The sequence below is a fragment of the Apodemus sylvaticus genome, chromosome 6 (assembly GCF_947179515.1).
Source record: "Apodemus sylvaticus chromosome 6, mApoSyl1.1, whole genome shotgun sequence".
Lineage (NCBI taxonomy): Eukaryota > Metazoa > Chordata > Mammalia > Rodentia > Muridae > Apodemus > Apodemus sylvaticus.
The window spans coordinates 142,040,669-142,053,194 of NC_067477.1; the positions used below are offsets into that span (position 1 = coordinate 142,040,669).

At 36.8% G+C, this 12,526-nt stretch overlaps 1 protein-coding gene across 16 annotated transcripts in view; it reads left to right on the forward strand.

Moving 5' to 3' along the window:
* LOC127687708 (uncharacterized) overlaps positions 1–11,734 on the forward strand; it is a 472,408-nt gene extending 460,674 nt beyond the window's left edge. For 10 of the 16 annotated variants that reach the window (XR_007978481.1, XR_007978478.1, XR_007978480.1 and 7 more), the window contains one exon: positions 10,205–11,734. Coding sequence is in view for 6 of the 16 variants with exons in the window: in XM_052186630.1 (XP_052042590.1) it covers positions 2,230–2,292; positions 4,615–4,713; positions 6,187–6,290 (266 nt within the window). In the remaining 10 variants the exon portion in view is untranslated. Of the gene's footprint in view, positions 1–2,229; positions 2,293–4,614; positions 4,714–6,186; positions 6,303–10,204 lie in introns of all 16 variants that reach the window. The other 6 variants (XM_052186630.1, XM_052186631.1, XM_052186627.1 and 3 more) reach the window with 1 other exon arrangement.
* Positions 11,735–12,526: the final 792 nt, after the last annotated feature.

The window sequence follows — 12,526 nt, forward strand, 5'->3', positions numbered from 1 at the left end:
GACAGTTACATGTCTAGATAATTATTTTCTTTTTAGTTTATGATATGGTTTCAGGTATGATGTGACTTTATACACCAACTCTGTGTTTTAAGTGTTCATAAACTGTAACCCTTCTGTCAAGAATTTTGTCCTGAGGAAGTAGATATTTTGCATAGAACAATTTAACGTATTTTAGTTTATCTCAGCATTGCTGGTAATACTGAGAATTAGGAACATTGCACAAGTATCTAGTATATAGTGTCATCTGTTTCTCTGGGCTATGACTCTTAATGTATGTGATTATTAGCACTCTTTAGTCCTTAGTGTAGGTCCTTGTTATAGAGACAAAAGCTAGAGCTACATTTTCAATAGTATAGTATTGTACTGTTGTCTCTGTGATGACTGAAACTAACTATTAGGGACAGGTTTGTTGAGTTAAAACTAAGTACTAATCAATCAAAATATTTGCTATGCTTAATGAGTGTAGATCATATTGTTTATAATTACAAGTTTTGCTGGTAAAGTGTTACTTCAGAGACTATCCGAGTACAGGTTTTAGAGTTAGTCTCTAGAAAATGCAAAATTTTCTTCAATGTACCTTGGCAAATTTAATTTCTAGACTTCGGTCACATATACTCTGAGAAACAAAAAAATTGTTTAAAAATATCATTGCTTTTTATAATCACTAGTTAAGAAACTCCTTAATTCTCTGTAGCACCTTATTCATGTGGAAGGAAATGAATGAGAAAACAATTGCAGTAATTACTATTTATTTCTTAATATTTGGTCTTATTCTTTGGTATGTTTGTTTCCCTCTGGTGTTGGATTTAGAAAATTGTGGTTCTTTTATTATTAGTTTTTTATTAGTATTTATTATTGGCCTTTTTATTAGTCTTTACTAGTATTTATTATTGGTCTTTAATTAGTAGGGAGGGGCTGACCGCACAAAGATTCTTGGCTTTTGTGTTTTTGAGCCCTCTGGATCTTTTGTCTGGCCTATAGCCTTCAGCATGTGTGTTGATATTAGGCAGCCTGCAGTGTAAGCATTTGGGAGAGCTGGTTTGTCTGTCCTGTGCCCTGTTTAGAAGTGTGGTGGGGGGATATTGGAAATTCGAAAGCTGCAGGGGAAGTTTGGCTTGCGGCTGAAACGCCTAGATCAGTCTGCTGTGTCTGTGAAGAAAGCTTTGGAAAGATAGCTGTTGTTGTTCAATTGCTGATCTTCAGCTGTGAATGTTGCTTTTCAGGCAGCATTGATTTTGGGTCCTTGAATTTTTCTCAGGCTCAGGGAACCCCAACTATGCTGTGACATTGGCGCCACCTTGTGGCCCAGCTCAGGGCTGTGTTACCTCTGGTTGTTTAGGATATAGGGGGGCTGGATTTTCCTCTCAATTTAGTTCAGTTCTAAGCTGGATATAAGGTGCACGAATTTGTTGCTAAATTTTCCAACCCTTATAGCCCATATAAATGACACATAATCCAAATATTTTAATTATAAGTCATATGTCTTCATTGGCAAAATACTTATTTCCCAATCACTAAGATTTGTGCTTTCTCCCATCCATGTGGTCCATAGTGGCTTCCTCCTCTCCTCTTCCTTCTCTCTTTTTCTTCCTCTACCTGCTCCCCCTTTTGAACCTCCAATCCCACCTTTCCCCTCCACTACCCAATCATAGACTCTAACCTTTGATTGACCAATTAAAATAGAGAGAAGGTTCACATGGCATCACCTAAGTACATGATGGTCTGCTTGTGTGGTCTGACTCTTTAATACAAATCCAAATAGTGTTAGTTATTTAAATGTGTGTTTTACTATATTTCTTACACAGCTGTTTTCCAAATATGCCTTTGTCTAGTCTGCTGTAGCAGCATAGACATGTTTTGTTAACAGTGTATTTTCTTGCCAGTAATACATGCATATTTGTTTGTCAGATATGCTACTATTGATATCTAGAGTCATAATGGTTCAACACTAAAGCTAACTGTCAGAATTTTGTTTTGGTTTTGAGTCAGGGTTTTCTGTATAGCCCTGACTGTCCTGGAACTCACTTTGTAGACCAGGTTACCCTCGAACTCACAGAGATCTGCCTGCCCTCAGTCTCTGAGTGCTGTGGTTTAAGTCCTGCACCTGGCTTGATTTTTTTAAATACATCATTTTGTTGACTTCTGGGTGTTTGGTGATACCTAGTAAATTTGCACTTTAAATATATTTAAGTGGATCTTCACTTCCTGCTCAATCCTTTATCTTAACAGGCAAGCTTCCTCTGATTTGGAACAAAATAAAAACAGGCTGGTCTTCCCTTGTACCTGACACAGGTAGGTACTAAAATTGTTTTCTTCAAAACAGTTCTATTTGATGCTTTCATTCTGATGTTCTTACTGGTATTCTAATGATTCCAAACTTCTTAATATAAAAATCCTCTAGGAATGTTAGGTTATATAAGTTACAGTAACTATAACTGAAAACTTTGCTACTATGTTTCCCATTAAACTTAACTGTGGCTACCTCAAAATGTCAGGTCATTTCAGTGCTGTATGCACTGGGATTCCAAGCTTTCCTTCTTCATGGGGACTTTATAAACAGCTGAATTTATGAGCTGTATAAACGTGACATTTTATATTCCGTTCCTAATCTCCTGTGAGAATGATGCTGATTAGTAAGGGTAATTGAGATTTTCTAGAAGGCTGTTTCAATAATGCACTCTTAAAAATTAACATTGAAATAGAACTGTTGTAACTATGTGGTAAACTTAGGGAGATTGGTTTAACATCTATGTAGATTGTCTCATTTGTGTGTGTGGCTAACACTTGTCATCCCAATCCAACAGGAAGCTGTTTTGTGATAGTTGTTACTTAAACTAGATTCTAGTTCAGTTATTTTGACAAAGGTTTTGGTCTTTTGTTTTTGGGGGCAAAAAGTAAGGTTCAAGATTATATGATAGTAATCTTTATAACTGTGGAAAGGGAGGCATAAAGAGGGAGATGCTAATGGGGTTTTAGAAAGTTGCAGGGTCTTTCTATGTGAATGTTTGTTGCTCTTATGTTATTTGTTTGTATATCTAAATAGGCTTTTAGCCAGTAGTTTGGAATATTTCATAATAATGCCATCTGTTATTTGTTTCTTGGATTTTTTAAACCAAAGGTCACTTGATCTTGAAAGCTTTAGAATACTATTATGAGTTAGGTCAATGAATGGGAGTAAATTTTTAAATTTATATGTTGTAAGAAACCATGTGATAGGCATTTTATTTAAATCTTCTGTACCCCTTAAATATTTAACATTTTTTAGGTTGTTTACCTTCTGTTTCATAGTACTTTGAACAGTAGAATTGTGATTGTTGTTTGCCTTACATATTCAAGGCCCTGAGTTTGATACCTTGTTCTACAAAAGAAAGATCGTGATTAGTGAAATTTACATAGAGAATGGCAAGAGTTTGATTTAGTGTAGCCTGGATCTGAGTCCTTGCTCTGCCACTTTCTGCGACAGGAGCATGCATGGGTGTTTGCCTTTCTGGCCTATTTCCTCTCTGCAAGAGGAACGACAGGAATCAGTGATGCCCAGCATACATCTGCTTAAAAGCAGCAGGGAGAAAGGTTCAGTGCCTTGCACCTAGTGGGACTAGACAATCGCCTCACAGTTAGTACGTGAAGTGTCTCAGTTGTTCGGGAGTAAGTTTTTTATTTTGTTTTGTTTTGTTGTTTAAAGCTGATACGCAAGCATATTCTTTGAAATCAGAACTTCTTATAAGCTTAGAAAGTTCTTAGAGTTTAGATTCTTAGATTTAGGACCTGTACTATTATATTTTGGAACACCATGAGGGGTATTTGTAATAAAATTATTATAAAGTAATATTATCCTAATAGTTGGATTATAATAATCCTTATAAACAATCTGTGGTTTTTCTAAGTCAGTAATTGTCCTTATGAGATAATATTAACTTTCAGCTCCATAAATGCAATAAACGTGCTGCAGAACTAGTAACATCTAATGGTGAAAGAAAAATTCCCTTTGTATGTAGATTTTTGTTTTTTTCTGTGGACTTTTTGAAATATGTCTAATTAGAAGAGTAGTATGATAGCCTAAAAAGTTGGAAATCAAGCAGACTGGAGTTAAATTGCAATTTGGGCATTCATCAGCTGTGGGACTTAAATTACTAGTCTATAAAAGGTGGGGGTAGTAGTAATGTTTTCCATAGTGCTGTGAGAATTAATCTATCCCCCTGTAAACCTCTTTGTTTTAATACTTATCAAGAACACTGGGAGGCAGTAGCCATTGTTATTGTTGTTTCATTAAATAAAGTTTGTAGAGTTGTGCAGAATGGAGCTTATTAAAGCTAAGTATGTGAAACTACACATACCAAAATTGTTACAAATAATCAAATTTATCTTGTAAAATTAAATTTTAAAAGAAGACAATTAGAAAATAGAATAAGAAAGAATACCATGGTGTTGTTAGAAGTGATTTAAAATTCTATCAGATAACTAGAGAAACTGAAATTCATCTATTAAGGTGGTATACAGTCCATAGTATATTCTATATTATGTTATGATACCATTCTTCTTGAATGTGATTTCTAAACTAATCTGTTTTAAATGATAAGTATTAGTTTGGGTTTGAATGTTCTTTTTTCCTTTTAGGCAAATTGAGCTGGCCCAGACAGCAGAGCTCTGTAAGGCATGTTGATATTGATTGCTTCTTTGTCTCAGGGGCTATAAGAAATATAACAGATCTCAAAGGTCTGTATTCTTGTTTGTTTTAAGAAAGTTGATACATATCAATGTGTGTGTGTGTGTGTGTGTGTGTGTGTGTGTGAATTGATAACAATGTATTCTTTGGAAATTATTTTGATTTTTCTTAGTCAAATCTATTCCTTTGTTCAAATTGGCTGGAGCCTATATTCACAAGTGTAGGAAAATTAGAAAACTACTGCTTGGTGTAAGCTGAAATATACAGAGAAGAGTATCTTAAATTGAGGACTGTATTATCTCAAATAGATGAGGATATTTTCTGGATATTTTTCATATCTTTTTATTGTTTGTTAAGGGAAAATTTCTATTATCCTGTGTCTTCAGACTTTCTGTTCTTCTGTTGAAGTAACTCTCCTCTATGAATGTAGGTAAACATACTAATCTTTGGATTTTGATAATTTTATACTCTAGAGGTGAGTCATCTGGGCAGTCTGCTTTTTTTTTTAAATGAAATTTTAGGTTTATGTGTGTACTACTTACTAGTATTGAAACATTTATTTAGGATTTTTCCTTAGTTCTTTCTTGACAAGATAGCTACAATAGTGTTTTCTTTTTAAAGTCAGTTTTTCTCTTATGTGAAAATCCTAGAAAATTCTAGATTCCCAACAAGGCTTTATTTTTGTCCTAGGTAGTTGTGACTTAGCTCTGAAAAGTATTATTTTGAATTTGAAAGAATTAGTTTTAGCCTTGGGACAACTTACCTTCTAGTAAATTGTTCTTTTTTTCTAGTTTATATGGAGAGGCAAGAAGACTTTCTGTGTTATGTGTTTCTTTGTTCTGAGTCTCCTGCCCTCTAAGCCTGTGGTGTTTTACTTGCACATCAGTTTTACAACATTATTGTTGTCTTGTAATTTTATACATAAAAGGAAATGATACATTAAAGTAATGTTCTTAACCAAAGCAAAATCTGGGGGATCTGAAATTCACATTTGGTTATATGTTAAACATCAGATTTTCATTGCTGTGCATGAATCTCCAGTTTGTTTCTATTGCTATAAAATTAAAAAAAAAATAAAATGGGAGGATAAATGTATTTATATCCGAATTGTAAAAATCTGTTTATAGTTTTTGTTTTGTTATCTATTCCTACAATTTGAGCCTGGGATCTGAGTTGTCTGCTTTTCATTGTAAGAAATGAAAAGCCATGGAAAACTGACTCTGCTGATTTTAGATTGAGTCGGTTTACAGAAACATTGCTGGAGCCATGCGTGGTGCATGCTTTTAATCCTAGCAGGTGAACATCAGTGAGTTCCTGGCCAGCGTGGTCTACATAGAGAATTTCAGAAGACCCTGTCTTAAAAAACATTAGGTGATGTTATATGGTGATGCTTTTTAAGATTTAATGCATAAGTGATTAAAGAACAAATATTATATAATTAAAATTGCATGAAAAAATTCCATTACATGACCTTAACATCCTTTTGTACTTAGAGAAACAATTCAATTTTTTTTTTCTCACAGGAAAAACAGTGGCTCTGTCAGCAACCATGGCACAGGAAGGTCACCTTTTCATCGTGGTGCTAACATCCAACTGGGGTGGCAGTATTACCAAAATAAAATCCTGAAAGAAGAAGCAGGTACACATGAGTGTTTAAAAGCCATAGTAACCTCTGGGTGGCTTCTGGATATTGCTGGTGGTGTTGGTACCTTAGAAGTACAAGTAGAATTAGAATAATTAAGAATTTGAATTTGAAGGTTTTAATGATGCTAGTGACTGTAGAGAGAATATTTTGTGTATTGTACTAAAAGAAAACTATGGCCTATAGGAAAATGTAGAATACAAGATGAGACATTCAGAAGGCAGAAAGAATTCTGGGATAGAGCCAGGGATGAGATATTTGCCTGGGAAAATGTGACAAGACTGACACATGGTACCTGAGCCCAGGTAAGTAGTCATGTGTCAGAAAGTAGATTTGAGTAAGTGGGTTATAATGCACTATGGCCTAGTCAGAGAAGACTAGCTATAAGGCCAAGATATTTGTAAGTATACATATTTTGAGTCTGAGTTTTATTTCTGGGAGCATGGGGCTGGGAAGAAGACCTAGGTCCAAACTTCTACAAGTGACAACTTGAATCACAACAAAATCTAAATCTGAGCAGATGACCAGTGCCTAGTTATGTTTTCTGGAATTGGATGATGGTGTTTTCCTGAAACCCAATCTACTGTGTCTAAATTTAGATTGGGATTGAAAAGCATGGTATGAATTGTTTTCGTATTAACTAAATAAGTTATTAGCCATTTGGCTTATGTCACAGTGAAGACACTGAAGTTTGTGTTCTTCAGTATTTTTAAGAATTTAAAGGTAGACACGGTGGTACCTAGTCCCAGCATTTGGGAGATAGCACCAGGAGAACAGTATTTTCAAGGGAAGGCTACAGAGTAGGGAAACCCTGATTTAAGAAACGACACAGCCTCTTTTGGAACCAGAATCTAAATGCCTCATTTGAGTGAACTTGTTTTTTAGAAGAAATATTTTCATAGCTGTCTTAGAAAACTAGTCTCTTCACATTCATAAGACCTTTATGTGTCTTTACTACCTTGCATTACAATTTGAAAGAAATTGGGAATCCTTTCTCATTGGTTTCCTTGTGGAATAAATTGTTAAAACCACAAATCTTTAAAAAAAATCATTCTTTTAGAGAAGCATTTACCAGAAGACTGATATATAGCACAGTAGAAAGGATCTAGAGTTGGGTTTTTTCCAAGTTACTTTGGTTCCCTGTTTTGTCAGATATAAAACACTGGGATTATTTTATAAAAGACCCAGATGAGGCAAAACAGAGTCTGGGCATCTGGATTTCTTTTCTGGAATTAGTCTTTCTTGATTGTAATCATCTGCTTACACAGTGTATTGGGAAGCATAATTGTAGGCACACATTTATACTTTATATATATAATGAGTTTTTCAAGTTTTCTAAGGCTTTTATTAGCTGTTATCTGTTTTCAGAATATTTTGAGATTTAGTGATTTTTGTCAGTAGATCATGGGGTAACATTCTTAACTTGTTTAGGCCTTGCTTCATTGTTTATGGTTAGTTTCTTAAGCATACCTTTGTACAAGGTGGCAGTGGGGTCTCCCTTTCTGGGCTTCTCTAGCTACCAATACTGCTTCTCCTGCTCCTCCTTCAGAGGAACCATGTGGACTGTTTCCTGTGGCTGCCACTTCTGCTATCCACTGGTCTTGTACAAGCATGTTTAAGTTTAGCGGTGGTAGGGGAGTTGTAGGTGGAGCTGAGTGTCGTTTATCACTCCTATCCTACCATAGCCAAGAGCATCCTTTCAGAGGTGCAGGCAAGGGAGAAGGTGAGGGATAAAACCTATGTCTCTCTGGTCTCCAGCCCTCACACCTCGCTTGAGGTTTCTCTTTGTCCTGGAGGGATGGATAGCTAGTTCCTTCAAGCTGGGAATAACACAGTGTCTTGTGGGTAGAGGTACTAGTCTGCTCATGGAAGGACCTGGTCCTCGTGTTTCTTGTGCCCCAACCCATCTCTGTGTTTCATCCTGGGGCACTGGAGAATTGTGGGAACCTTAGCTTCCCAGGCTTGGTGTCCATCTAGATGGGATGTGCAGATCTCTGGCAGCAGGCACTTTCTCCACTCTCTATATTCCCTCAAAGCGTGATGACAATATGGTACATGTTGGATAGGGGAAAGGCAATGAGAGGCAATCAGTCTCCCCACCCCCACCCCTGCCTCCTTCTGTCTTGTATTTTGCTATGTTTTTCATTTATTTATTTAATTTAATTTTATTTTTTTTAAAACACTCATTTATTTATTATATGTAAGTACACTGTAGCTATCCTCAGATGCTCCAGAAGAGGGTGTCAGATCTCATTACAGATGGTTGTGAGCCATCATGTGGTTCCTGGGATTTGAACTCAGGACCTTCAGAAGAACAGTCAGTGCTCTTAACCTTTGAGACATCTCTCCAGCCCAGTATGTTACTATGTTGGCCAGATTTCTGCCCATCTGGATCATAATTTCCTCCACCCCAGGTCTACCAGATGTCAAATCTGGACTTTTTTTTTTTTTATTTAAATGAGGTTTAAGTTGGCCATTTTCCTTAACTTTTCTTTTCCTAAGAGGATTGTCAGCTAGTTGCCTGGTTGTTGTGTATATCACTCTTGGTCTTTAGCATTAGGGCAATGGTGAAGTTGGTATTCTGTTCTCCATGTCACCTTGATTCCTAGTTGACAAGTTGTCCTTTTCATTAAAGCCAAAATTTGTTTTTAGTACAGTACTCATGATACAACAGTGAATAATATGATGGATCAATTTTTTTTTTAGAAAAGTGGACCGATTTTTAATATTTAATGATTATTTATTAACAATTAGAAAATACAACCATTAACCTTTATTTTGTTCCTTCTTTTTTAATAATAAAAACCATAATGAGTTCAAGCAGTTTACTGGCTGTTTTCTTGGTTTTTTAAAATTCCTTATTAAATTATGGTAGTGTTGACCACATATCCCTGTCTTACTCAACAGAATAAATTGTATTAGTGAGTGTTAAAGTAAGATGGGCCAGCTTTAATTTTTAAAGTCATTACTTTCTTATTACAATAAAAAGTGGTAAAAAAAAATAGATCTTTTCATCTCTCTCTCACTATGTCTTTCTGTCTCTGTCTCTCTCTCTTCCTTTTGGATGATTGTGTTCTTTTTAAAAAGATTTTTAATATCTGAAGAAAAATAAAATATTCGGCTAGGTTTGTTTTGTTTCATTTCACTTTTTCTTTTGATTTTGCCTTAATAAACATAAGGAGGTTGACCTCTCTCTCCAGCCTTCCTTGTTTTCGAGGGGCCATTATGAGTCGTTAGCCTTCTTATGCTCTGTCCTTTTCCTCTCTTCTTTATCTGTCTATCTCTGTCTGTCTCTGTTTATATATCTATCTGTCTGTCTATCATCTATGCTTTAGCATTTTTATTATGTAGCCTTGGATCTCTTGGTTAATTTTATTTAATCCTCCTGTCAGGGTTGTGCTATAGATCACCCACAAGCACACACAATTTTAAATTTTGATTATTATAACAAAAGGAGATTGACAAGTATCTTTTGTTGGTGGTGGTGGTGAAGATGATGGTGGCAGATGTTGCTGCAGTGGCAGCTCTCTTTTTCCCTTTTTCTTCCTATGAAAAGAAAAAAGAAAATATTCGGCTATTTCTATCGTTCCTCCAGCTTTCCTGTCTTGTTTGTTTATATTTAATCCTCCAGTGATGGTAGTCCTGTGTGCATGTGCGAGCATACACACACATAGACACATACACACACACACACACATTCACTACACAACACCCAGGGATGGGGGGCAGTCATGGAGAAGGAAGAACTCATTAGGAAGCATTGGCTTAGACATGTGAGAGGGGTGATAGTGAACCAGAGACTTTGAATGTCAAGCTATTATATTCCGTAAAACTTACAATAACTGTTCTAACAAAGAAATATTGAGTTTTTTCTCCATCTGTTTCTTTTCACTCCACAGATCATGCTGACCCAGAAAGTGGAGATCTGATTGCTGAGATTAAAGGCTTGAGCCACCATGATTATCTGTAATAAAGTGAGGTGTTAGAGCCTGTGGCCTAGTGAAGTGAACATCGGGGCTGGGCGAGTATGGACTCAGAGATGACCAACTCTGTGTGTGTGCTACACTCAGTTCTCTCCTTCCAGCCAGGGATGAGTCTTAGGCTCACAGATTTGTGAATATGAGCTTGCTTTGTTGCGTCCAACATAACATGTTTTCTGATTAGTTTTTTCCTGCATGCTTGCTTCCTTGGTGTGGTTTCGCTTTCTATCTGTGCTGGATTCCTAACCTGCACTGGGGAATCAGAAGCAAGGTCAGAGTCAAAGTCTTTTTGATAAAGAACCAGGAATACATACCAGCACATCTGGGCTGACTGTCCTTCTTCCCAAGGGATGGATCAATCTCAGAGAAGATGGTCCTTCCTCTTGATCTACAGGTAGTACCCTAAATATGGTGCAGCCCATTTTCCTTCTTGCACTGTACACTTAATAAAATTAAGTAAATTAAAGAATGAACTTTCCAGTTATATATTTGTTCAAGCTAGTTAAATTCAACCTCAATACCTATACCTGCCACACACACCTAACTACATCTCCCATGTATGTGTGAGGGGGGTTGCCATGTCTGTTGGTCTGCAAACTATTTGAGAAAGCTTGGTGGCCACAGAGGCTATGAGAAGGGTGTCAGTTGGCCTGGGAATAGAAGAGCAGCCAGTGCTCTTAAATTCTGAGCTATGTCTTTCCAGTGGACAGTTTTCAGCATGAAATCAGTCATAATTTTAGTGTGAATATATTACAACTCATTGTCCTTTAATATATGTAAGAATAACTAGTTTTGATGATGGTTCACTTTTCTTAACCTTGATAGTCAAACTAGGACAGACTTGCACACTACCTAACTATTGGGGAGATAATTGATGTGGAGAAAAGGAACTTGTCTAGTCAGTAAAGTGTTGCTGTTTTTTTGGGGGGGTTAATAATAGAAATTGTATTTTGTCTATATATTTTATTACAAGTTCTTGTTTTGATTCTCATTTTATTTCAAGGGTACTCTCTAGATCAGTAGAGCCTCCTTACAAGTCACCACATGTAAATTGGATTTACATCCCTATCATCTAGAGGATAGCAAGCACAGAGAACAGCAAAGACAAAAAAGAAAGGACAAAGAACTCAGAGGGTGACACATTAATCACTTTGGGTCATTTTTTTTCCTGTTTTACCTTGACTCTGACTTCTAACAAAAAGAGAACATCAAGAAGAAGAAAATGAAAGAAACAAACGTCTTTGGAGCCCTGGTGTTGTCGTCAAAGTTTTAAAAGACAGAGAGGAGTTGTGAAAATCAGCTTGCTTAGTGGAAGTCCGCAGTGTTATATAATCAGTACCATTGTGCTTTATCTTACAGAAAGTTAAACATGGCCTGTGGTCACACAGTTACTAAAGAATTGAACTGTAACCTACAATTCTTTCTCTCTCTCTCTCTCTCTCTCTCTCTCTCTCTCTCTCTCTCTCTCTCTCTCTCATAAAATTTGAAATTAAACTACATGTACAATGAAAAAAGTGTGGTGCTGTGTGTCTTTAATCACATGACACAGAAGATGGAGGCAGGCCTGATCTAGGTACTGGTCTCAAGGGCTAAGCACCCTCAATTAATGAAATGAAGAGAAAAATAAATAGATATAATTAACCTTGAATTAAGGAAACAAGTAAAGAAACAAAGTAAGGCAATACTGGGTGGCCTGGCTTGGAGAGAGAGAGGGAGAGGAAGGGGGCAGAGGGAGCTAGAGAGAAGTGATGATGATAATCAGAGTGGTTAGAGGGACTGACCTTGTCTTCTCTGCCTTCAAAGGCTCATGCCATCATCCTCAAGCCAGCCTTCTTCCTTTGGTCCTCCCAAGGGTCAGCCAGGCATCAGATGCAGTCAGAGAGAAAATTGGGAACCTCGTGGAGATTCTCAATTGAGGTCTCTCTGGCCCCTTGAAATAAAGCAAACAGGTAGACAGTCTAGTGGTGTGAAAGGAACAGTTGGGATGTTGTTGGTGATGGGAGTACATACATTCTTTCTGCCCTTGTAGACCCTTTGTTCCTGGCTTGGAGAGATCAATGTGCAGGGGAGCATAATAAGAGGAGGAGAGATCCTGAAATGATTCCAAGAGTCTAGAAGTGTCAGATAAAAAAATAGCTTAGAGCTTGTGAGACAGTGTGCTACTCTAGTGGGGAGGGCTCTGGTTCTCTGCTCACTGCTCACCACCCAGTGTCATTTTGGTTTCTCATGCTATCAAGACAG